This window comes from Mesocricetus auratus, unplaced genomic scaffold (assembly GCF_017639785.1).
Source record: "Mesocricetus auratus isolate SY011 unplaced genomic scaffold, BCM_Maur_2.0 Super-Scaffold_100004, whole genome shotgun sequence".
Taxonomy (NCBI): Eukaryota; Metazoa; Chordata; class Mammalia; order Rodentia; family Cricetidae; genus Mesocricetus; species Mesocricetus auratus.
In genome coordinates, this window is record NW_024429189.1 from 60670440 (window position 1) to 60696648 (window position 26209).

Genomic DNA, 26209 nt, shown 5'->3' on the forward strand with positions numbered 1-26209 from the left:
AGGCAGGTAACATTCTGCCTCAAAAGAACAGCATTGATGTGTCACTTGAGAAACAACAGCTAAGGCATGTCCTCTGACCCCCACATGCCTGCACACATATGTGTACCTGAGTGCACACACACACACCAAACAAAAAAACCAACAAATATGGTCACCACAGACAAGAAATAGAAGCAGGGCTGGAGAGATGGCTCAGAGGTTAAGGACACTGGCTGCTCTTCCAGAGGTCCTGAGTTCAATTCCCAGCAACCACATGGTGGCTCGTAATCATTTATAATGAGATCTGGTGCCCTCTTCTGGCATGCAGTCATACATGTAGGCAGAACACTATACATAATAAGTAAATAAATATTTTTTAAAAGCTGGAAGTAAAAGTGTCTAAAGGGTTAAAGTAGATCACAGACTTATGAAGCCCACATACTCCTGTCTTTTTTTTTTTTTCTTGGTTTTTCGAGACAAGGTTTCTCTGTGTAACAGTCCTGGCTGTCCTAGAACTCAATCTGTAGACCAAGCTGGCCTCATGCACTCCTGTCTTACAGAAGCTACTCACAGGCCTGGCTGAGCTCCTGGCCCACAGATGGATTCGGTTTAACAGAGAGACTTGTAGCCCCTGCAGATGCAATACAGTGCTGAGGGAGGGGCTCACGTGGAAACTTGGGAGGTCGAAGGCCAATGGAGAGAAGGCTCTGGAGTCAAAAGTCACTAAGGCACACAAGAAATGCCAAACTGAGAAGCAAACAGAAACCAAATTGTAAAGGAGGTGATGTGCCAACATCCAGGCAGCTCATTAAAAACCAAGTCAGGAGGAGGAGGCCCGTGGGACACAGTGTCTTTAAGGGACAGTCAAGAGCCAGCCTGGGCACTTCCTTTCTCAGCTGTTACCGAGGGTGTCCAGACATGGCACCAAGGAGCCGCACAAGTGCTCAGCAGCATGGCTTTGGGGGGATTTGGACTCTAAGTCCGTCAAAGCTGCACATAAGCTACGCGACTTTGGACGAGCTTCCGTCTTCATGATACTCCATTTCCTCCTCGGTAGAGAAAGTAGCTATGCTTTCTTGATTTTTACTTAGTTTAAAATTTTTATTTTATTCTTATGTGTGAGGGTTTCACCTGCAGAGATGTCTGTCCACCACTTTCATGCCTTTGTGGAGGTCAGAAGAGGGTGTTAGATCTCCTGAAACAGAAGTCTCTGATGGTTGGGAGCCACCATGTGGGTGTTGGGAATTGAACCCAGGTCCTCTAGAAAAGCAGCCAGTACTTTTAACTGCTGAGCCATTTCTAGCCCCCCACGATTCCTTATTAATACTCAAATATAGCATTGGGTTGGGGAGATGGCTCAGCAGGCACACGTCTCTGCTGCCATGCCTGGTAAGACAGGAGTTCCATCCCAGGGACTAGCATGACGGAAGGAGAGAACTGACTCTGAGCGTGGTCCCCTCATCTCCACACACACCACGCGCACTCCCTCAACCCCACACAAATAAATACATAAATGTGACTTTAAAACTTAAAAGACACAGAATAGAGAAATATTACCTGTGGGGTGGGTGGAAACTGGATATAATGAAGCTTGTATTCCATTTTGCAGTGTCCCTCACACAGGGATTGTTAAGAAGGAGGCAGCCACATTGCCTTTTCTGCTCTGTGAGTGAGTTCCAATTAGTGCAGGAACCACCTCTGAGGAGAAATATCCCCGGAAATGATCTCATCGTGTGGCTTCTGGTCCCATTTGTTTGCTTGGTTTTTGAGACAGGGTCTTTCTTATGTTGACCAGGCCGGTTCTGAACTTGTCTTCCAGCCCCCATCTCCCCCTTGTGCTGGCTCTGTGTTAGGGCTGTCTCTTCTCAGAATGTCAGGGGCCTAACCCTCCTCAACCTGCTCATCCTCTTGAGCCTCGATGTCCTTCACCTGGGGACTCAACTGCTCTCTGGATAAAAACGTTCAGCCACCGCCTTGCCCCAGGATGTTCCTCGCCAGAGCCTCTGTCCGCCAAGTGGCTACTCGGGCTTTGGGGTGCCTAGTTCAAAGTCAGGTTCTCTGAGCATCTTGGTGCATGGCTCCTTTATCCCACACCTCCCCTTCTTTGGGTGCTGTGTGACTCCAGTCACATGTCTAGCTGGGTCTTTTATTGGGTTCTGTCACAGTGGCTTTCCTTATAATATCTGTAGAACTGCTTTGGTTTCACAGAACTTCCTTCACAGAGATTCAGAGGGCTCAGGGAGTTGCATGGGGTAGTGCAGGGCACAGGCAGGCAGAACCACAGGGGCAGGGGTTGGAAGAGGCTGGAAGCCTGTGTTTAAAGAAGAGAAACCAAGATCCTCCTCAGAGTAGAATAGTCTGACTTCACAATCTTTGCCACTTAATGAGGGGAGATTTGGGGGGTCTGTCTGTTACAGAGCACGTCTGTCGTCCCCCCCTGAGCAAATTAAGTTCTCAGGAGAGTGAGGTCATTCTCACTACAAACTTAGCCTGGGGGGGGGGGGGGGAGGCGGGACCTTCCTCTGCCGCCTGCTGCTTCACTTGACGACACCCCCTTCCCACCTCCCTGTCATCACACAGGTGCAGACCATGTGTGAGGACGGAGACAGGCAGGTGCCATGGCTGCTGGCACAGAAATGATGAATGACCAGATGAATGAGTGATGGACAGACTGGGAACACAGAGTGGGACATCCCCCTTGCCCCAGCTGGCCTTGGGAAGATGCCAGTCCACTGCCGGCAGAGAAGCACATGGCCAGGCTGGCTAGGACTCTACAGTCACATATCTGGGTCCAAATCCTGGCTCCGTATTTCATCAACCACACGACCTCAGACGTAATGTTTTGTGCCTCAGTTTCCCCTTTTGAAAAGTAGGCGGAATGATGCCACTTTCCTTATAAGGTAGTGAGGTATGAAGAAATACCCTCTGGCTGAGTGTTTAGACTTGTATCTGATACCTGAGGGCTGCACACACCGATTGATTGATTGACTGATTGATTGATGATTGATTGATTGATGATTGATTGATTGATTGATACTTTAACTTAAGAAGGCTTTCTTGACACTCAAGTTCTTATGGACATAATTTACTTTCTTCCTCACTTGGTAACCCCCCGACAAGGTCTTAATACTTTTTCTTTCTAACCAAAATTGTCTTTGGGGACTAGTGGTGTCTAGATTGGTGTCTGCTGAGATTGTCTTCCCTATGAGGACATTGACTCAAAGATATTGCTACTACTGCTCCTTGGCCCCCCAGATTTGTGGTCAATGCCGAGTGAATGGCCACATGGGTGACTGAGCACAGAGACAGTTTTCCCTCTCTAGTTGTGTCATACGCTTGCCACTGACAGACATCTTGAGCCACTGACAGAGGGCTACCTACCCCACTCCCATCCTGCTCTAGTATGCTGTGTTAGGTACTCACTAGGGGCCAGATACAATACAAACTGGACTATCTGTCTGTGTGTCTGTCTGTCTATCTAGGTAAGGTCTCAGTAAGTCTAGACCTTCCTAATGCTGATCCTTTAATACAGTTCCTCATGATGTGGTGACCCCCCCACCATAGAATTATTTCATAACGAGGTTTGCTATTGTTATGAATCATAATGTAAATATCGGATATGCAGGATATCTGATATGTGACTCCAAAGAGGTAGTGATCCACAGGTTGGGAAACACTGGCCTACACTGTTCTCAGACATACTGTATAGCCAAAGATGATCTTGAACTCCTGATCCTGCTACTTCCACCTCCCAAGTGTTAGCATCACAGGTGTGTGTCATCACTGGTCCGTGTAGTGTTGATTGAACCCAGGGTTTCATGCATGTTAGATAAACCCTCCACCAGCTGAGCCACATTCCCAGTCCCAAGAACAAGCCTTTTTAGGTTTAAAAATAGTCTCCAAGGGAAAATAGAGTAGGAAGAGGTGAGTCCCGAGAGAAGGGGATTTGGGACACTGGCTTGGAATACACAGAAGAGGAGGTTGTGCTGACTGTGGGGTCGCCATGGAAACACTGCTTGGCGACAGGATTGGAAGACCAGCTGTTCCTTCAAAGTGAAGTTCTGCTCGGTAGTTTGAAACACACACCTCTTTCGCTGGGATCCTGTGGACTCACCCCTGAGCAGCCAAGCTGATCTACCTTTAGCTGTGTCTCTGGGGTCTCCCTCAACCTGCGGTAGGTTCACATATGGTGTAAGTACCAATCACAGCAGGGGCACCCTGGGAAGCTTCTTAGACATGTGAGTTTCCCAGACTTCACCTGAGCCTGGGGCCTGGGAATCTGAGCGGTCCATCCCTGTGTGTGGGTGATGTCTTCCAGAAGCTCCTCCAACATTCCTGTCCCCCTGACTGCAGACTGTGGGGCAGGCAGTAGACATCAGGGGAGTAAGCGTTGGTCTAGGTTGAAAAGGAGCCCCGCTGCTCTCTGCTGACCATGATTTTGAACCAGGAACTAGCATCAGTAGAAGAGCCTTGATCTCACAGAACTTCCTTCACAGAGATTGAGAGGGCTCAGGGCGTTGCATGGGCAGTGCAGGGCACAGGCAGACAGAACCGTGGGGTGGAAAAGCCTGGAAGCCTGAGTTTAAAGAAGAGAAACCAAGATCCTCCTCCGACTGGAATACTTTGCTTTCACAGTGCTTAGCTGCCAAACCGAGTGGGGTGTCTATTTGTTACCCAGCATGTCCTTAGTCTTCTCTGACCAAATTAGGTTCCCAGGAGAGTGAAGCCATGCTGACTACAAGCTTGGCCTGTTGGAGGGAGCCTTCCCCTAGGGAGGTGGTGATTATGTGTATGCACATCTGTGTGCATATGTGCACGCGCGCGCGTGCGTGTGTGTGTGTGTGTGTGTGTGTGTGTGTGTGTGTGTGTACTTGTGTAGGAGTAAATGTAGAGGCCAGAGACCAACCTTGGGCGTGTTGCTTCTTATTTTTCGAGCCAGGATCTCACTGAGTCTAGAGCTCACTGATTTGGCTAAACGGTCTGGCCAGTGAGCCCAGGGAATCTGTGTGTCCCCACCCCCTGAATGCCAGGGTCGCAGATGTGTGCCATCACACCCTGCAGTGATTGGGGCGCTGGAGATCTGAACTCAGGTTCTCATGGCTTTTACTAAGTCCTTTACTGACATGCTACCTTAAAAAAGATGTCCCAGCGCAAAACTCCAAATTAACAACCAGCAGGGCTGCTGAGCACCTGTCTGTCACAGACCACTAGCTCCATGATTTGCTTCTGCTTTCCCAACATAAACTTCACCTGGGAGGGCATCTGTCTCTTCCCTCCCGGAACCCTCATGCTCAGGTGAGGCCTGGCTGGAGGTGAGGCTCCATCAATATTTGCTCATTAGATGAAGGTCCAGGTCCTCCCGCCCTGCCCCCAAGCCATCTGCCAGCTGGCAACAGCTGATACAGACAGAGCCCGAGGCTTCCAGACTGCACTTCCTTAGGATGCAGAAGCCAGGAAGGCAGGGCTGAGGCGGGGAGCAGGGAGGCAAGGCAGGCATACTGCAGAACTGCCTCCTCTTAGTATCCAGGGTGACAGCGGGGGCTTCAGGGGTCACCTTCAACCCCAAAGCTCCAAAGACACTGTAGGGGAAAACGGAGGGAGAAAAACAGAAATTCACACCAGGCTTCCCGCCCAGGACTCAGGATCCTCCCCAACACTCAAGAGTTACTGGCTTTTCACATTTTTTTCCAAAAATAATTTTTTAAATGTCATTTGTGAAAGAATCTTACTATTTAACCTTGGCTGGCCTCCAACTTGTGATTCTCCTGCCTCCAGCTTCTGAGTGCCAGAGTTATAGGTGTAAACAACTATGCCAGGTTCAAATTATGTATGTGTGTTGTGTATATATGTATGTGTATTTTATATATGTATGTGTGTATGCATGTATATGTATGTGTTTGTATGTGTGTGGATGTGTGTATGTATTGGGTTGTTTGGAGGTTTTATGAGTTTTTGTTTTTTTGCTTTTTGTTTTTGAGACAGGGTTTCTCTGGGTAGCCTTGGATGTTCTGGAACTCACTCTGTAGATCAGGCTGGCTTTGAACTCACAGAGATCCCCCTGCCTCTGTCTCCTGAGTGCTGTGATTAAAGGTGTGTGCCACTATTATCCGGCTTTATTGGGTTCTTTGAAACAGAACTTCACTACATAACCCTGGCTGGCCTGGAATTTATTATGTAGACCAGGCTAGCCTTAAACTCAAAAGACTCTGCCTGTCTCTGCCTCCCAGCTGTTGTGATTACAGGTGCATAGGGTACCATCATGTCTGACCACCACACCAGGTTCACTTTGTTTTACTGTGCTAAATACACATGGCATGGAATCTGCATATGTGGGTCTATGGTGTTAGATACCCTCAGAATGGTAGACAACCATCCCAGCATCTCCGTCCACTTTGCTTCTGTAAGGCTGGAACTCTGTCCCCTTTCAAGAGAACCTCCATCTCCTCTCCCTGTGCCCAGCTACCACCATTCTGCATCCTCCCCACGGTATTCTGACTACCCAAAGCCTCTCAGGTTTGTCTAGTAGCTGGTGTCTTTCAGGTACAGTGGTGCTCTCCAGGTTTGTGCAGAAATGGCACATCAGAAAGCTTTCTCTTTAAAGGCTGAGTAGTATTTCAATGCGTATGTTGATGTTTTCTTTCCTTCTCTCTCTCTCTCTCTCTCTCTCTCTGTCTCACTCACTCTCTCTCTCTCTCTCTCTCTCTCTCTCTCTCTCTCTCTCTCTCTCTCTCTCTCTCTCTCTCTCTCTCTCCCTCTCTCTGTTCTTCAGGCAGAAACCTGGAGGCAGGAACTTAAGCAAAGGTCATGGAGGATGCTGATTACTGACTGGCTCCCGCATGGCTTGCTCAGCTTGCTTTCTTGTATAGCTCAGGACCACCTGCCCAGGGTGGCACCACCCACAGTGGTCTGACCACTCCCACATCCATCATTAATCAAGAAAAATTCCTGACAGACTTGCCTACAGACCAGTCTTATGAAGGCAATTTCTCAGTTGAGGCTCTCTCTGCCCAGATGATGCAGGTCATGTCCAGTTGGCAGAAACTGTCCAGCATGCCTTGTTTAGCTGGTCATTGTGTTTCCCCTTAGGGAATGACCGTAGAAGTCCTTTCCCTGCTTTCGAATGGAGTGGCTTGGGCTTTTGACACTGACTTTCCCCCATGCAGTTTTAGCTCTCTGCATACCCTGGTGGTTTTTGAGTGGACAGTTTAGCCCTGAGGCAGGAGGCAGGCTAGATGTGACTTGGCATGTTTCTAGGCACTGGGGTACAGCCCCCACCCCCAGTCTGAACCTGGTACCTGCATACCTGGCCATGGTGCAGGGAGTCAGAGGCTAACGAGCCGGGATTCAAGTTAAGACTTCCAGACTCCAAGGGGCTCCCCTGTGGGGTCTGTTCTGAATGTGTGTCTCTCCTGCCTGGCTCCACATAGACAGACAGATTGACATCCATGCCTATCTACTGAACTGAAGGCCCTCTGAACACCCTTCCTGACTTGGGCACTGAGGTTTCAGCTATTTGGCAAGCAATGGGAAGATGACATTTTTTTACATTTATTTATTTACTTGTGTGTATGTAGGGGGTACGCATGCCACGGTGCATGTGTGGAGGTCGGAAAATAGCCCATGGGAGTCAAACCTTTCCTTCCATCGTGTAGGTACTGAGGATTGAACTCAGGCTGTCAGACTTGGCAGCAAACAGCTTTACACAGTGAGCTGTCTCAACGACCCTGAAACAAGGTTCTGAAATGTAGAACAAGGTGGTTGATTGGTGCTTTTTGTGTCCTGAAGACCTGAGTTACCCACAGCAGCTCTTCTCCCAACTTGGACCACTAATCATTCTTGCAAAAGGCCAGTTTGCCCTCAGGATAAACATCAATACCAAGTGTGGAAACTGTAGGCTGGGTACACAGTGATTCCCAGGGGACAGGGTCCTCCCCAAGACCGAGTGGACACCTGGCTGATGACATCTGCAGTTCTGGGCATCCGTTTGTCATGCTCTGGGTTTCAAGGCAGAAATTGCCAACTCGAACCAGCCCCAAGAGTAGGAACACACAAAATGTGAACTTGCTGAGGTGGCCACAGAGTAAGTGGACTTGGTGGCCAAGTTGTATTAGCATCAGAGACACAGGCTCTGTGTCCGTCCACCCTCAGTGCACGGTGTTGGCTTTGTCCTAACTCTGACTCATCTTGCAGTCACAAGACAGGGCCATGTGTTATCTGCCTACTGGGGATGCATTCTGTCTGGTTGAGAACAGGCCCACCATAGCATCTGGGCTGGCTTTCCTAGGGCAGGTGTCCTCTAACCTCAGAGCAGGAACAGTCACCAAGGTAATACCATGGATAGGAGAATCAGAGAGAGCAATTAAACTCTAAGGACTGATGATGTTCCTAGACAACCAGGTAGTGTGTGTGGAAACGTGGATGGAGGGGAGTCAGGATGGTGCCTGTCTTTATGCTCCAGGGTAGGCAGGAAAGCAGACCCTGGGTCTGTGAAGGGCTCCATGAAGGACCTCATTCATTTCTGAAGCCAGTGATGAGTCCCCCACCAAAACCACAAGCTCAGCCAGCCGTGAATCACACCTAAGAAGGAAAGTCAGCCATTCTATAAAACAACTGAACTGGAATGAAACCAAATCAAACATGAACGTGCTCCCCAGACCACCCACAGAGCCTCACTCCTGGTCCCAAGTATGTGGCAGTCAAGGTGGCTCCGAGTCAAGGATGGCTGGGCAGTCTCTGGGAGCTCTTTGGGGCTGAGGAACAAGGTAGGGCATCTGAGGCTGGACCAGGGTGCTGCTTGCCATTTGGTCACTAGCAGTGGCCAAGACAGCTGATACCAACAGGTAGCCGGTATGAAATCTGGGCTAAGTCTCCATTGCAATGGTTCTCAATCTTTGGGTCACAAGCCCTTTGTGAGAAGGCTGTTGAATGACTTTTCCACAGGGGTTGCCTAAGGCTATCGTAAAACACAGATACCTACATTTCAATTCAGAACAGAAACAAAAGTAAAGTTACTAAGTGGAAACAAAAATAACTGCATGGTTGGGTTCACCACAACATGAGGAACTGAATTAAAGAGTGGCAGCACTGGCATGGTTGAGAACCTGTGTCCTGGTATCTCCTGATGGCTCAGAGTGTCTGAGTCTCAGTTTCCCCACCGTGAAACAGTAAAACAAATGGAACCCACACTTAGGTGAGATGGAGGAGGTGGCTCCCTACTACTAGATGTCAAGGACATGATCCTTCTGCCTTCCACACGCCTCCCTCCCTCAAGGTCAAGGTCAAGGTCAAACCTGCTTCCAGGCTCTCTAGTTGCCTGTGGATCACACGCTGTTGCCCTTGACCTGCAGTCTACTGCAGGGATGGTTCCTCACCAGTCAGCTGGGCTCATTCCTTACTTCTGCTGTTTGGACTGTCTCTCCAAAGGACAGTGTCACCTACCTCTTTACAACCTGAAGCATAGCTCAGATGTGTCATTTAAGGCAACAGCCAAGAGAGGCAAAATGACCTGTCCAAAGTGTCCCAGCCCTGATGCTAGAGTCAGGAGTGAGGCAAGACTTGGTTGCTGTTCTCATGGGTCTGACCCTAGGACAAGGGACAGACCACAGTCAGGCCGCCAACAGCTAAAACATATCAGGGGAAGCCAGTACTGTGAGCCAAAGACCAGGTGTGGTGGTAAGGAGGGGTGGGTATACTTTAGATGGACGGACGATGGGTGGGTCAGAGATGGCCTTTTGGGCCTTAGGAGGGAGGCGGACTGATGTGGGCAGTGGATCAGGTAAGGCAGGCTCTTCTAGGTCACCAAAAGGAGTCTGCGTTTTGTAGGTGTGGTGGGGACCAACCGCTGGCACATCTCATCCCAAGGAGAGGATTGAATAGATGGGGGGGGAGGAAGACACAAAGAAGGGTGCACAGGGAACAAGCATAATGGCACCCAGGGATGGATGGGGAGGGATGGGGAGGGGTGGGGAGGGATAGGGAGGGGTTGGGAGGGATGGGGAGGGGTGGGGAGGGATAGGGAGGGGTGGGGAGGGATGGGGAGGGATGGGGATGGATGGGGAGGGATGGGGATGGATGGGGAGGGATGGGGAGGGGTGGGGAGGGATGGGGAGGGATAGGGAGGGGTGGGGAGGGATGGGGAGGGATGGGGAGGGATGGGGAGGGGTGGGGAGGGATGGGGAGGGATTGGGAGGGGTGGGAGGGGTGGGGAGGGATGGGGAGGGATGGGGAGGGGTGGGGAGGGATGGGGAGGGGTGGGGAGAGATTGGGGAGGGGTGGGGAGGGATGGGGAGGGGTTGGAGAGGGATGGGGAGGGATTGAGAGGGGTGGGGAGGGGTGGGAGGGGTGGGGAGGGGTGGGAGGGGTGGGGAGGGATTGGGGAGGGGTGGGGAGGGATTGGGGAGGGATGGGGAGGGATTGGGGAGGGATGGGGAGGGATAAGAAGGGGTGGGGAGGGATTGGGAGGGATGGGGAGGGATTGGGAGGGATGGGGAGGGATTGGGAGGGATGGGGAGGGATTGGGGAGGGATGGGGAGGGATTGGGAGGGGTGGGGAGGGATGGGGAGGGATGGGGAGGGTGAATGATGGAACATCACACCCTCCAGTATGTACTGGAAAGTAGTTAGAAGTGACGTTTCTCCTTCCCAGGCCATGCTCTCTGGGGCAGGATGGGAGCAGACCTTCCGCCCTGCCTCCTACAAGAAGCCAGCCCCACCCCACTTCTTCTTGAGGTTGAGATGGTCCCTACCACGAACTTCTGCTCACACCGACTGATCAATTCTATTCACATTTGTAGTTCAGCGTTAAAAAGTCCACGGAACCTGTCCAGCCCCGACCTCTTCTCAAGTTCCCAGACATCTATGGTCCCCGGCCAGCTGTGACAGCCCCAGAAGTCATCAACTACGCGGACTACACTCTGGGGACCACAGAGGAGTCTGCTGCACCTGCCAGTCCCCAGGCCCAGGGTGACAGTCGCCTTAAGAGGCAGGTCACAGAGGAGCTGTTCATCCTTCCTCAGAATGGTAGGGCTCCCTGCCCCTAGGGGGCAGCACGGGGCAGGGGTGGATAGGGAGGGGCTTGCCAGTGTCTTCTGATACAGTGTATGCCCTGCTAAGGCAGGGCCCTGGTGTGGTGCGGTAGGTGGACTCCGTTGTTTGGCATCTAGCCTTCCTGTGAGAACTGAGGAGTCTCCTTCAGATCTTACTGTGTGATTATGCAATGGATTTTGAAAAGCCAAGGTTAGAAACAAGCTTCTGAGTTATGCCTAATTCTCTGCCGTTTTACATACTTGCTGTGTGGCATTGGACATGCTGCTAAGTATCTCTGGGACATCCACTTCCTTGATGAAGTGGGATCATATTATCCCTATGACTGTCACTGTCAAACGTATATAAATAATGACTAAAATAAAATGCCTGAAGCAGGGCTCAGCACATAGCAGCAAACAATTGCTGTTGCTCTATTCTCCTCTCTATGAGCATCAGGCCTCAGAAGGCAGCACCATAGGTGGCCAGCATGGTGCAGACAGGGAAATAATGGAGGAGCTGAGAGGCAGGACTTAGCCCTCAGGAACACAGAAGATTGTGAGAGAGACAACTAAGAAGGTGGCCAGCCCTGTGGTCCAGGTTGGCTGCATGTGGCAATGCAGGAAGCAGCAGCCTTGAGTGACCTGGATTCGTGTGGACTCTTGTGGGTGGGTGGCCTGATGCAGGGGCCAGCAGTGTACATTGGCCTGGTTTTATAAGAACCACTTCAATCTGCACTGCAAATCGGCCGATCCTCTTGGCTGTCAGCACCCAGGCTCTCCCCGCCCACATTTTAAGTAGATTCAAACTTGAAGACTTAAGAGTGGAGAGTTAGACAAGACTGATGGGATTGAGTACTCTTGTGGATGAAGCCCACAACCAGAGCCTTTCTCAGGAGCCCCTGATTGCTCGATGCTTGGATGGAACCAGGATGGAACCCTCCCCCAGGGGAAGCAGTGCCTGATTGCAAAGACTTCAGCACACACCCACTCCTTTCTTCCTTTTCCTCCCCATCCCATAGGGCAGCGGCCTGCTTCTGATCCACAGACAGCTGGCAGCATTGGCCACTTCAGCCAATGCCCCCATGGTGCACTCAGTGTGTTTGACTCCCCCAGCCACACTGCTCCCCTCACCACAGTCATCAGCACCCCTGTGTCTGGAGGAGGAGTCCATTCCTGCTACTCACATGGCACTAGCCCTTGGTCACTTGGGGAAGGCTTCTGCAGAGTGACCTTGTAGATGCCACCCCTGAAGAGAAGCCCAGCCAGGGATAGAAGACGTCAGATGAGCGGTTTGGGTCTGGGCTTTCAGGCTGAGGCTGCCTGAGCACTAAGAGCTCTGGGTACAACTAAGTCCCTTCTCACCCGGTCTGCTGCAGTGTCCTCAGGATGGCTTTGGGAGTCAAGTGCATCCTGCACACGTGTGTCTCGGTCAGTCTGCTCCCTAGAGGGCTTTTGTAGCAGGAATCTAATAATGAGCCCTTGGGGACATTACGGTCCTCTAGAGCCCTGCGCTCTGATTCACTCTGAGGACCAGTGGTTCGGTTCTGGCTGCGTTCTCTGCGGCAGCCACTGTGGCTTCTTAGTCCTCCTTCTAGGCTTGACTCCTGAGATTCTAGCACACATTAGGCTCTGGATCAAGAGAGGGGTGGAGCCAGCAGTACTGACGGTTTTATTGGCAGTTTTAAGACCTTCCTTTATTAATCAATTAATCTATATTTTATATGCATTGGTGTTCTGTCTGCATGTATGTCTTTGTGAAGGTGTCAGACCCCATGGAAGTGGAGTTACAGACCCTTGTGAGCTGCAATGTGGGTGCTGGGACTTGAACCAGAGTCCTCTGGAAGAACAGTCAGTGCTCTTAACCATTGAGCCATCTCTCCAGCCCTCAGAACCTTCTTGATTAAAGATAATCTGTTCACTCATCAAATGTTGAATGCACCTAAATTAAAGTCAAAGCCACCATCCTTGCCAGTGGTGTCTACTCTGGGGTTGTTCTCTGATGTTATCTCTACCTGTTTACTCCTGTGAGATTGGCCCACAATTCCATGCTCCACCAGAACCACCAAACAGGCTGTGACAGCTTTCCTTATGGGAAGCTCACTACAGACCAAGCACAGAGCTGAGAGCATCCCCTAAAGGATGCCCAGCTACTATGTGGCAGTGTAAATATGGCACCAAAGCCCACATATTGACCACTGGACCCCAATGATCCCTTGAGGTACAGTGCCCATAGCCTACTTTTGGGATGGTTTGGGGCTTAGGTCCACGGCTTAGATGGCAGAGACGACATGATATGATCAGGGAAGCAGAACCCCAACATGATGGCCACAGCCACTCTTTCTATCTCCAAGGTGTGGTGGAGGATGTCTGTGTCATGGAGACCTGGAACCCAGAGAAGGCTGCTAGCTGGAACCAGGCCCCCAAGCTCCACTTTCGCCTGGACTATGACCAGAAGAAGGCCGAGTTATTTGTGACTAGCCTGGAAGGTACTGCTTTGTGTGATTGGCAGGGACTTGTGTATGCCCTGCCAGTGGGATGGGAGGGTCTGGAGCTGGAGAGAGCAAGGGTTAGCACTCTGACAAACAGCTCCCCAGATTCTTCTGTCTCCCTCCTATAACCGTGGAAAGCAGGAGTTTCTGGCTGGTAGACACCTTTCCTCTGCATGGTGAGTCAAGGCCATGCCTTCCACCTGCAGTTCCCTAAACGCCCAGACCTCCTGCTAGCTGCTTCTAGCTGACGAGACAAGAGCGAGGAGAAGGCACAGTCATTCTGTAATGGCACTAATGGACTGAGCACCAGCCACTTCTGCTCATACCCCACCGCTGGAACCTCATTGCTTGCCACACTTTGTTGCAGGGGATCCTAGGAAATGTGGACTGGCAGGCTGCCCGAGAGGTGGGGAGATGAGTGAGTGACAGATGAGCACCTAGCAGCCATTGCCAGGGATGCCTTTGACATTGAGCAGGGGTTTGTGCCAGGCAAAGACAGTCTTTCAAGGGTCAGAAACATTTCTGAGACCTTTCTCAAGAATCGGGTAGTTAGTCCTGGGAACCGCTGCACTGACGGTACACCTTACTGCCAACAAAGTTAAAATTTTGCAAAAAAAAAAAAAAACAAACCAAAAAACAAGGGCTCCTGATGGAGTCAGCTGTGCTGTGTGTCTGTTCCTAATTTCTTTTGTTTCTGTGACAAAACACACCTGAGGAGGGGAACTTAGAAGGAGGCAAGGTTTCTTTTGGTTTGCACTTCCAGAGTTTTCATTCAGTCTGTGGTTGACACTGTTGCCTTTGGGCCTGTGGTAGGCAGAGCATCACAGTAGGCAGAACACTGTGACAAAGAGCTCACCCTGAGCAAAGCCTCTCACCTTACAGTGACAAGGAAGCAGGGGGTGGCAAGAATATGCCCAGTGACGAATTTCTTCCTGCAAGTCCCCAGCTCCCTAGAGCACCACCAGCCAAGGGCCAAGCCTTCAGCCACAGCCTTTGCAGTACATTTTAAGATCCAAACTTCATTCGTTACTTCTCTACCTGTTGTGGCAAAATACCCTGACAAGGCAATTTAAAGAGGAAGGATTCATTTGGCTAACAGTTCGAGGGACTTGTCCATCGTGTCCCACGGTGGAGAAGTCATGGCAGCTGGAGTCTGAGGCAGCCAGTCACACCCTGTCTACAGCCAGGAAGCAGAGTGATGGACTCTAGGGCTTAGTTTTTTATTCAGCCTAGGATCTCAGCCCTGGGGTGCCTTTGGCAATGAGGGTGGGTCTTCCAGGTCTAAAAGATCCCTGATGGACAAGCCTGGAGATTTTCTGCCAAGTTGACAAAGCTATCATGTACCACACGTCAGTCTTGTGGTGAGCTTGGTCCTGGAGATGGAAATCAGAGTTTCAGACACACTCAGTAAGTTCTCTGCCTCTGAGCGTTTCCTCAGACCCTGGCTTCCTAACTTGAGTGAGAATTTCCCCTTTTTAAACACTTCCATGTACTCTAGTCCATCTGGCCCTCGGGGAAGTAACATTTGACAGGTTAGGAAACTGAGTTCTAGCCTCTTCTACGAGGGGTCCAGGTTACGCTGGTAACCAGTGACTGGGCCAGGGATAAGCAGACCCTTGAAGCTCAGGAGGAAACTATGCTCTGTTGGGATGTTAGGTCCTCAGGCCTCATTTGTGGACATGGTGCTCATTCGGCATCTCTCTCTGTGAAATGTCAGTGACCATGCTGAAGGGACGGTCACCAAAGTGTCTTGGAGGAGGACCTGTAGGACACAGCCATGCCATGACACCACAGAAATACTTGTCAGCAGGGGAGGAGCTCAGTGGTACAGAGTGGGCACACTATGAGGGAGACCCAGATCTCTTTCCTGGAGGGTTAAAGACCAAAGCCCATCAGACTAGCCAAATGCCTGCTAAGGGGTTCACAAAGAGCTATGGTTGAATTCCTAACTGTCCCCAAGGGTTCATGTGACCAACACTTGCTCCCCAGCCCCCCCACCCCCCACCCTCACCCCATCCCCCCACTCCACCCCCACCCCTGCCTCTATCTCTCACCCTCCTTTGTTTTCCTGTCATGGCATGAATTGTTCTCTTGGTCATGTGATTCCTCCACGACATGCCGCCTCACAAAGTAATGTAGCCACTGATTATCATGGGCTAGAGTTTCTGAAACTATGTGTCCAAGTAAACCTTTTTACTTTATAGGCTGACTCTCTGCAGTGTTTGTTATAGTGTCAGAAAGCTGACTAACACAATCCACAGTGTGACGTATTCAAAATATCAAGGTTGAGAGTCGGAAGCAACATTCATGAGGCAGCAGCCGGGTGATTCAGATCACAAGTTGCTGTGTGGTAAATATTTAAAATGCAGAAACAAATGAGTCACAGCACTGGTAGCTATCTTAACAAAAGCTCTTCAGGGACTTGGCACCAATGGGGACATCTCTGAATCTTGAGGTCAGAAGGGATCTAGAAAGTGCCTCCTCTTGTCTCTATTATCCAATGAATCCCCCCCCGCCATGATGACCTATTTTAACAGCTTTCCCGACATGACAATTGCACAATGACGGAATGTATTGGTCACCCCAGGGTCCTGCAGACACCCAAGGTCATCTGTGTTCTGTAGCCCTGTCTAGGGACCTTCACCCCCCATCCCCGGGAAGTCCCAGGTCTGTCTTGTTTTGTCCTTGTCTGCAGCTGTCACCAGTGACCATGAAGGCGGCTGTGACTGTTACATCCAAGGCAGTGTGACCATCAAGACTGGCTTTGTGGAGGCACAGACAGCTCTCAAGAAGCGGCAGCTGCACACCACTTGGGAGGAGGGCCTAGCCCTGCCTCTGGGTGAGGATGAGCTCCCCACAGCCACCCTGACACTCACCCTGAGGACCTGTGACCGCTTCTCCCGCCATAGTGTGGTTGGGGAACTCCGCCTAGGCCTAGATGGAGCGTCTGTGCCCCTGGGGGCAGCACAGTGGGGTGACCTGAAGACCACAGCAAAGGTAGGGCTTTCCAGACTGAGAGCGAGAGCTGGCTGGTGGAGGGTGGGAGTAGAACACTGAGGCCGAGAAACAAGGCTCAGAGACGTCCTCAGCTCAGGCAAAGGGCAGCTCGGGCTCCTGATCAGAGGCAGGAGCAGATTTGTGGCCCAGAACTTGGGGTTCCTGGCACCTGTTCCAAGGGGTGCCTCTTACTGTCCAAAGACACCCCTGCCACCAGGAGCAGCATCATGGTGAGAGGGTGGGAACAGCTTTCATGATTTGGCAGAGTTGACTTCCCCTAAATCCAGTCATGGTTCTTATGCTGCTCTCAAGATTTGCCCTGCAGAAGTGATCAGAGGAAGGGAACACAGGTCCCCTCTGCTCTCAGAGCATGTAGACCTAAGGCAAACGGATACAGCTGGCTGCTGGCAGCTGGTATAAGACAGGTGTCACAGCCTGAGATGGCAAAGAAGAGCCTATGTGTGCTCTGACGGAAGCTTCTGGGATTTTGGCACTGACTCTAAATGCTCTGTGAGGACCAGAGAAAAGTCAGTGGTCTGCGCAGATACTGTTCTGGGATGGCGTCGACTGTGGAGGCTGTGAGACACTGGGCTCTTTGGGGAGCAAGCCATGTTCACCCACAGGCCATGACAGTGTGGGGTCAAGGTAGGACAGGCATTGTGTGTAAGTCCTCAGTGTCCATCCAAGAGCCTGCCACTGAGGAGCCTCCAGAGAACTTCTGATAATGACCTGTCAATTAGTTGCTCTATAGCACTGAGATGTGTCCAACATTTTGACATTGGGATATGATGTCATTTACAAGGGCACTATCAAGAACCATGCAATCAAGTTTTTTGTTTGTTTGTTTTTTGTTTTGTTGTTGTTGTTGTTGTTTTTCAAGACAGGGTTTCTCTGTGGCTTTGGAGGCTGTCCTGAAACTTGCTCTTATAGACCAGGCTGGTCTCGAACTCACAGAGATCCGTCTGCCTCTGCCTCCCAAGTGCTGGGATTAAAGGCATGTGCCATTAACGCCCAGTCTACAACCAAGTTTTATTTTTAAAAAATCACAAAATAATCTTAATGTTTTAAGTGAGTTTATGGTTTTGCATTGGGCAGCATTCACAACAATCGTTGGGCCACGAGGCTGCATGTAGCCATGGAACACAGGCTGGGCCAGTCTGGATCAGCTTGCAAGGCCCACAAAGTTGCAAGCCTTTCCCATAATCCTTTTTTGGATAGACAAGTTGCCAACCTGCCCATCTGAGACACCATTTCTGTGCACCCGTCTCAGTGCTCAGCTCAGGGAGTCATCTTCCTCCTCATCTTCACTGCCCAACCCAGACAGGAGAGGGCAACATTGTGACCACCCTGTCTGCACACAGGGGAAACTGAGGCTGATCTGATTAGGAATCCACACAGCATGGGCAGACCAAGCAGGGCAGACAGCTCAGCCTCAATGGCACGTCCTTCTGACTCATCCTGCGTGCTTCTCTCAACTGCCATGCACCTGCCAGAGGAGGTGACAGGCAGGGGTTCTTTCCTCTGCAAGCCTGGACTGTAGGACTCAGAGAGCACCCCACTCCTTACTTGCGTTTCTTTGGGTCATCATTTCTTCTGGGCCCCATTTTCCTGTTTTCTATTTTCTCAGCTTAGAAAATTGAGAGGAAAAACTGCAGCCACCCTTTGAGACGCTGTCTCAAACCCTACTTTCTAATTTGTATGTGATTCTGGACCCATGTGGGGGTCACAGACAGGGCCCCTGATGGGAAAGAAGGCACGTGGGCTAATTAAACTGATTATCCGGCCTTTTCTGAAGCATAGGAGGGTCCCCTATCAGGCATGGGTTGAAATGCACCTCACAGAGACAACTCCCGGGTGTCTTGCCTGTTTCTGTCCATTCCCCAGAAGACAGCAATCACTCATTCGCAAACACCTCACCTAACCCCTGCTGTGTCCTGGGCAGTGTGCCACAGCTGCAGCGGAGTCCTGTCCTTAGGCTCATCCATCTTAATGCCATCACTCTTGCCGCAGCTGTCACCACTCCACAGACAGCCCGGCGCATCTCTTTCCCTCTGGGCAGTGTCGGGGGACGCATCAAGCCCCATCCAGATGGAGAGTGCGGGCTGGTTTGAATCTGGGGAAGGAATCTGCAGTTATTGCAACCCAGATGTTTCTTTTGTTTCTTTTCCGGGCTCGAATGGGTTAAGAGAGGTGGCAGCAGTGCCCCAGTTCCAGCCAAAAGTGGCATGTGCGTCATTAGAGACAACAGAGCACCCCACTCCGAGGGCAGCTTGGAGTGATTCACTGAGCATCTAAAAGAAAAGGAGGCGGGGAGAGACAGGAGAAAGGAGAAGAAAGGGACTTCTTTCACTCGTGGGTCTCTGAGCATCTGAACCCAGTCAGGTGTTACTGCAGTTCCCTTGTATGACAGCATCCGCAAGGCTGGTCGTGGTTTCACTCATACACATGTGAGAAGCCCTGCAAAGATGCAGGCCTGCCCTGTGAGGAGCAGAGGGCTCGGGTTGGTCATCTGTAACCACAGCCCAGGCCAGCTGTGGAGCGCTGTCCAGGGCTATGTGCTTGCCACCTGTCCCAGACCTCAGTGCCTCTATTGTAAAATGAGAGCACTAGGAGACTGTTCACCTAGGAAGCCAGAGCAGTGACCCGGGACTTGGGCTCCCTTAGAGCAGACTTCACAGGAGGCTCAGATTTGCCCTCATAGCTACTGACCCTGGAGGTAACAAGCCCCACTTGGCTCTCCTGCTGAGGAGAGTTCAGTGTCCTTCTCAGGGTCATTGCCAAGATCAAGAGAGAGGTCTGAAATTTTTCTGGCAGACATTTATTTTGTGTCCAGTGTGTGCCTGGCACCAGGGGTGTGCAATGAACCCACAGTCTAGTGGGACAGGAAACGTACTTGCATGGGCACAGTGCTCTTGCTTAACAGACCTGTACATGTGCCATCCCAAGATGCCCTGAGACTCCCAGATCGGTTTGTCACGTGACTAGCCACCTATCGCTGATTAAAGTCTACTGGAATCTCAAGTCCAAGGCCTGCCTCTGGGCACCTCAACAGACCAGGCTTGACCACCAGCTGCCTCAAGGGTCCAATTAGGAAAGACATGAATGGAGCAGAGCAGGAAATGCGTTTCCTGCACTACATCAGGAATGAGGCATGTCTAGCAACCCCCTAGAATGCTGCCTGCCTCCCTATCCTGACAGGAGCTCCAAGATGACACAGGGGTGGCAGTTGTGGGCACGAAGGTGTGGGCACCATTATCTTGCTTCTAGGCAGGGGCATCACTACTGATTTGTGGGGTTCAGTTCTCAACATGAGGCAATGGCCCACAGGTTCTGCAATTCTTAGAACTAGAAACAACTCAAAGAGGGAGAAAAGATTCCAGGAACAAACCAGAATCAATTAGGATGGAGAACTGGCTCCTCCCTCAAGAGCAAAGGACAACTTGAAAAGAGTCCCCGGGGAAGAATGAGCCATTGGGGTCATGGTAGAGACATTTGTCCTGGATGACAGGCATGCTCTGAGGCAGAGGGTGTGCTCAGAACACACAGCAGGCTTCACCAACCATAGCTGTGTCCCGCGCCAGTGTGGCTGAAGGAGATAAAGGGCTCTGGGACCACCCACAGTGACCTCTGCATTTGGTTGGGGAAGGAGCTCCCTGAATCCCCTCACTGCAGCAAGAAAGGACAGGTTACTAAAGCTGTGTCACAGAGTCAGGGAAGGGTTCCCCCAAAGGACTTGGCAACATTTCACACTCCCACAGGAGGTGGGTGGGGGACATTGTATACCAGCACACAGGATGGACAAGCACCTAAAGGAGCATCCTAGAGGATCCGTACCTCCCTGGAGTACACCACTACTACTTGGTCCTTGCCCAACCATCCTTGCTGCCCCAGACTTGTGCTGATGTTGCTGGCTCCTGATGGCGAATCCAGTCCTTGTAAGCATGAAGACAGCCACTTCATTGGTGATGTTGGCCTGCAAAGCTGGAGTTACCTCTTCAAACAAAGAAATGGGCAACTTGGAGCTGGGGACAGCAATTGAGAGCTCCTCCCCCTCCTAAAGAGAATTCAAGTTCTATCACTCACATTAGGTGACTCACAGCAACCTGCAACCCCAGCTTCAAGGGATCTATCTGATGACCTGCAGGCACACATGTCCATACCCACACAGAGACATACATAAAACATGTTTAAAATAAGTAAAATCAAAGGGGAAAATAAATAACTCTCTACTTCTCCAGGAGCATGATGTGTCCATCCATGGCTCTAAAACTGGGGTTCCTGGGACCCTAGAGTTCTACCAAGGCACCCCAGAGTCTAGGAAAAGGAGAGGGGCCCCCTGTTTTCTGCCCTCAATGTAGCCTGAGTGGAGGCTATTTTCTGTTTATAAATTGGATGTAAAGAGATAACATGTGCCAGAGTGTAGTGGCTCATGCCTAATCCCAGCACTCAAGAGGGAGAGGCAAGTGAATTTCTGTGAGTTTGAGGTCAGCTTGGTATACATAGTGAGTTCTGGGCCAGCCAGGATTATGTAGCGAGACACTATCTCAAAAAAAGAAAAGAAAAGAAAAGAAAAACACAGAAAGATAACATATGGCAGACCAAGATTCCTGATGGCACACATGCTAGTCCCCTTCCTCTGGGCCCTGCTGCCTTGTGCAGTGGTAAATAAACTAACCTTAGGTGAGTGGATCCTGGAATATCTGTGGGGTACGCGGGCAGTGTGACTCTAGTCTCGGCTTCAGCTGATGGGTCAGAAGCCAGGCTCCAGTGAAATCCCCCTGCCTTCCTGTTTTCAGGAGCCATCTGCAGGGACTGGGGAGGTCCTTCTGTCAATCAGCTACCTCCCAGCTGCCAATCGCCTCCTGGTGGTGCTGATTAAAGCCAAGAACCTCCACTCCAACCAATCGAAGGAACTTCTGGGCAAGGGTAAGTGAGGCTGCAGGGAGACAGGCAGGGTGCCCCACTGCATGCAGAAAGCAGTGGTACCTGGTATAAAATGGAGACGGGTCAACAGGGAGCTGACAGGAGTCCATTTGTGGAGTCACCCTCAGCATGTTGCCCAGGATACACTAGTCAGTTATGGCAGACACACTGATGCCTTTAAGTTCTCTCACATCTCTGCTACTGTTCCCACTGTTCCCACATGCTCCCACTCTTTTCTCTGTCCCAAGCCTTGGCCAAATGACCCCCATACACACCTACCGAGTTTGGGTGACAATAGCTGATGTGTGGCTATGAGGGTAAAGTCTGGTGCCTAAGGAGTCTATAGCATGGATGCCCACATAAGCCTCTTCATAAAAGCCTGCAGGCTTCGGGTTACCTTCTGATACCTGGGCACAGGTCCCTAGCCTTGGGGATCAAGGAGACTCTCCAGCAAGGATGAGCTGGGCCATACCTGCATATGGAGCGAGATCTCAATAACACAGAAATCATCATTACATATAAAAAGTTACAAAACAGATTCACCCTGCATTCCTAACAGGTCTTGGGCAAATGAAATTAGAATGGCTATTGTTGCAGTCCTGAGCCACAGGTCAGAGGTGAATGCCTGGCTTCATCCCTTCCAGTCAATTCTATCTTGCCTTTTTTTTTTTGTAAATAGCTCCCATCAGGACCGTTACAGAAGAGCACTTTGTGTCTGAAATATCTCTGCAGAAATAACAAACTAACCACCCAGGGGCGATAACGATAGCAATAAATACAAAGTAACAATTATTCTCACATTAGCTTGGGCAGCCTTGACTAATGAAAGCAAAAATGTCCTAAGCTGTGGAAGCTTGCCTGCTGACTTGTGAATTTCCTGGGGGATCTGGGGGCAGGGAGCCTGCCTTCATCCTCTCCATAGGAAATCCAGGTACTCAAGTAAAACTTAGAAAAAAAGACAAGTGACCAGAACTCGGCCAGCCAGGAGGTCATTCACCATCTTAACAACCGGCACAAGGGCTTGACTGGAGAATGAAGAAGATAAAGGGGAGAACACTTTTTCTGGTCTGATTAGAAATTGAATTGGAGGACACCTAAGCTTTGTCCCTGACTTGGTGTGTCAAGTCGCTTAGAAGGGCTTACAGCCAAAGTGGTTCCCCAAAGACCCTCTGACATGCCAGGGTCTGAGTTACAGACTTCATATGTTTTGTGAAGGTTATGTATCTCTAATTGAAAAATCCAAAATCCAATAAACACCAACATCTGAATGCTCTTGACCACTAGTGGAGAATTCTACCCCAAAACACTTGGGGGGTTTTATGTTGTATAAAAGAATCTTCAAGCTGTGTGTATAAGATGCTTGTGAAACCCTAGGGGTTAGACCTGGAATCCCAGCTACTATGAAGGCAGGAAGACCTCAAGTTCCAGGACTGCCTGGAATGTAGAGAAAGTTCAAGACCAGCTAGAATTACATAGTACATCCCTGTTTCCAAATCAAAAAAAAAAAAAAAAAAAGAAAGAAAGAAAGCTGGAGATTTGCTTGGTGGTAGAATGTTTGTGTAGCATGTGTAAGGCTCTAGGTTCAAGAAAAAAAAAGAATCATTAAATTAATTTTATACTGACACTTGAGTCCCATCCCCAAGATGAGTGTGTGTGTGTATGCAAATACTCTCTAAGTCTGAAAAACACCCCAAATCTGTGAGGTTTATGGTCCCAAACCTTACATATAAAGATACTCAACAGATATGACAGCTTTGCCCCTCTTCCTAAATCTAGGCCAGTGCCTGCCCTCTAGTAGATACTTAATACCTGTTGAGCAGATGGATGGTCCAGCGGAGGTGTATTCCAGGCGCCATCAGACCCTAGCAGCTCACCCCTCACCCTGACTTTCTTTCCTCTGTACCCTTCCCCAGATGTCTCCGTCAAGGTAACCTTGAAGCACCAGGCTCAGAAGCTGAAGAAGAAACAGACAAAACGGGCCAAGCACAAGATCAACCCTGTGTGGAATGAGATGATCATGTTTGAGCTACCCGATGACCTGCTGCGGGCATCCAGCGTGGAGTTGGAAGTGCTGGGCCAGGGAGAGGAGGGTCCGAGCTGTGAGCTGGGCCACTGCAGCCTAGGCCTGCATGCCTCGGGCTCTGAGCGCAGCCACTGGGAGGAGATGCTAAAAAATCCACGCCGGCAGATTGCCATGTGGCACCAACTGCACCTGTAGTCGGCTGCTGGCCACCAGCCTTGTCCTTCTTGGGCACAGTCATCCTCCAGACTCAGCTTCAGTCGTCCACTCCTGCCCCTGTCCACATGCCTACACCCTAAGACAGACGCAGACATGTTGGCTGCAGCCGGGGCCTCATTCCTCTCTTTCTATATCTCCAACACTAAAAAGTGAGCAGAGCCATCAGGGTAGTGAGTGGGACTGGCACATCAGGGCCACTCAGAAGACTGTGTCTTGATCATCTGTGTTATGGAAAAAGATGTGTGCCAGGTACACTCTGTCTTGGCTCACTTTAGTCTAAAGCAGCAGTTCTCAACCTGTGGGTCCTGACCCCCTTGACAAACATCTGTCTCCAAAAATCTTTACATTACGATTCACAACAGTAGCAAAATTAGTTATGAAGTAGCAATGAAAATGATTTTATGCTTGGAGGTCACCATAACATGAGGAACTGTGTTAAAGAGTCTCACCATTAAGAAGGTTGAGAACCACTGGCTGGCCAGCAAGTCCTTGGGCCACTGGGGTCACGCCATATTGATGCTCTGAACGGAATTCATGGGGCATCTATCCTTAACAAGCACGGGGTGGGGGGAGAGGGCGCGGCATCTGGAGTAGAGCAGGAGGGGCTGCGACTGATGAGATCTCTTCTACACTAACCAGACAGATGTTCCAACCTTGTCCTCCAGGAGCTCCACACCAGGGCAGTGTGGGGAAGAGAACTCTCTGCTTACTTAACCCCCCCCCCCGCCTTTTCTATTCCTGCTGTTCGTATCCCACTCTGGAAAGGCATTGTGTGTTTTGACTGTTTTATTTAAGAAAACAGGGTGGGTTTTTTTAAAATCATACCCAAGGAACCCTTTCCCTGACAAGTTCTGGTGGCATCCTCTGGGGTGGTTGCCACATTCTGAGGGCTAGCTGACATGTCCACCAGTGTCACCCACCCCCTCAACTGACTGTGTGGGACAGACCTGTCCTTCTCAGCGTGCCCGTACTTCAGGAGGAAGCAGCTCTGAGCTTGGCCTGTTCCGTCTGTCTGACTAAGTGAATGAGGAGGGGGATAACAAAGAGAAAACATGGCCTCCTGAAATGTACCTCCAGTTTGGGGGGCGTGTCCCTTTAACTGGAAAATAACAAGAAGCTAAGTTTGGAAATATCTGCCTCAGTTGATATTTCTGATAGATGCCCCCACTAGGAATTAAATGTAAGTGGCTGCAGGCAAAGCTACCCGTGAGCAGAATTCGAGTTGTCAGTTACTTCCTTGCTCTACAGCGCCTCAGTGTGGCCATCTGTAGCACAGCACCGATATCATGGGAGCCTGCTAGAAAAGCTTCAGAAGACAAGCAGCCAGGCATTAAGCAGACATCAGTTGTCACTACTCACCTGATGGCACTTCCTAGTTCCTCTCATGGCTGTGCTCCAAAACTTCCTCTGTAAATTACTCAGAGGTGTCAGACAGATGAATCAAAAACCTTCAGTCACCTTTTCCATCGGCGTAGCCTGTTTCCAGCCATGCTTGTAAGTTGCCTCTGAATCAGCTGAATCTTCGTGAACAGTTGGGATCAGTGGGAAGGAACCTAAGTCTTTGCCAGGGAACACTTTCTGGCAAGAGACCCAAGCTGAGGCGAAAATAAAGTGAGAGGCCATTTCAGGCTGGGCTGCTGCCGGGCAGTTAGGAGTTCACCCCAGTGCTCCTGAGTCCCCTCCCAATGTCAACTAGGTATCTTACCTGTTGAGTGTTTGCCCACCAAGACGTTGCATGTGTCTGTCCATTCTGATCTGAGATGACTCCAGGGGCGAATGAACAGCACATCACCTTAATGGAAACAACAGATAACAGGAGCCAGAAGAGCAGGTGGGTTGAACTGCTCTCAGTTGTAAAGGGGCCTGGGGGAAGGTGGCAGTCTCTGAACTGAGCTGAGCTGGGAATCTTCAGAGGAGAAAGTTAGTCCTGTGGAGTGTTTCTGCCCTTGGTGTTTCCTGTTGTTACATGCTGCGTGTTCATTATGCAGTCCCAAATAAAAGCACAAAAAGACGCATGAGACATTGTGGTCACATGTCTGGTCACACTTTGGAACACAAATCTCACAGCGGTAAATAAATCATTTTCCAAGGGTTTGGCAGCCCAGTGGTTTTCTTTGTTCCTTTTCCTTAATATTTTAGATATAGAAGATTTAGGGACAAAATAGTGTGGATTAAGTACACATGAACCACCTCCAACTTCAATGAACCTTGACAACTACAGTTGAATTCCCTTCTAGTGCCCTATGCTGAGAAGAGCAAGATCTTGCATTCTGATCTGTTATCACAAGCATTCCTTTATAGCTTTAGTATATGATCATGGAAACCCTGGGCATTAAAGAGTATCTGTGTGTTTCTAAGCTTTACTTAAATTCTTAAATTGCACCATACTATTTTTGTTCAACATTAAAATTTTAAGCTCCAAGCAGACATGTGGTTCTAACTAATTACTCTTTCATAGCTATATAATATTCCACTATATGGGTCTACCACATTCCATTTTAGTGATGTTATTGATGCACACTTAAATCTCTCTCTCTCTCTCCTTCTCAGAAGTTATTT

The 26209-nt window shown here is 50.2% G+C and overlaps 1 protein-coding gene across 1 annotated transcript in view; it reads left to right on the forward strand.

Moving 5' to 3' along the window:
- Syt13 (synaptotagmin 13) overlaps positions 1–25749 on the forward strand; it is a 40797-nt gene extending 15048 nt beyond the window's left edge. Inside the window, exons 2-6 of the mRNA XM_005064894.4 lie at positions 10772–10997; positions 13354–13488; positions 16187–16488; positions 21285–21414; positions 23325–25749. Coding sequence (XP_005064951.1) covers positions 10772–10997; positions 13354–13488; positions 16187–16488; positions 21285–21414; positions 23325–23629 — 1098 coding nt within the window. The 3' untranslated portion in view covers positions 23630–25749. The remainder of the gene's footprint in view (positions 1–10771; positions 10998–13353; positions 13489–16186; positions 16489–21284; positions 21415–23324) is intronic.
- The last annotated feature ends 460 nt before the right edge of the window (positions 25750–26209 follow it).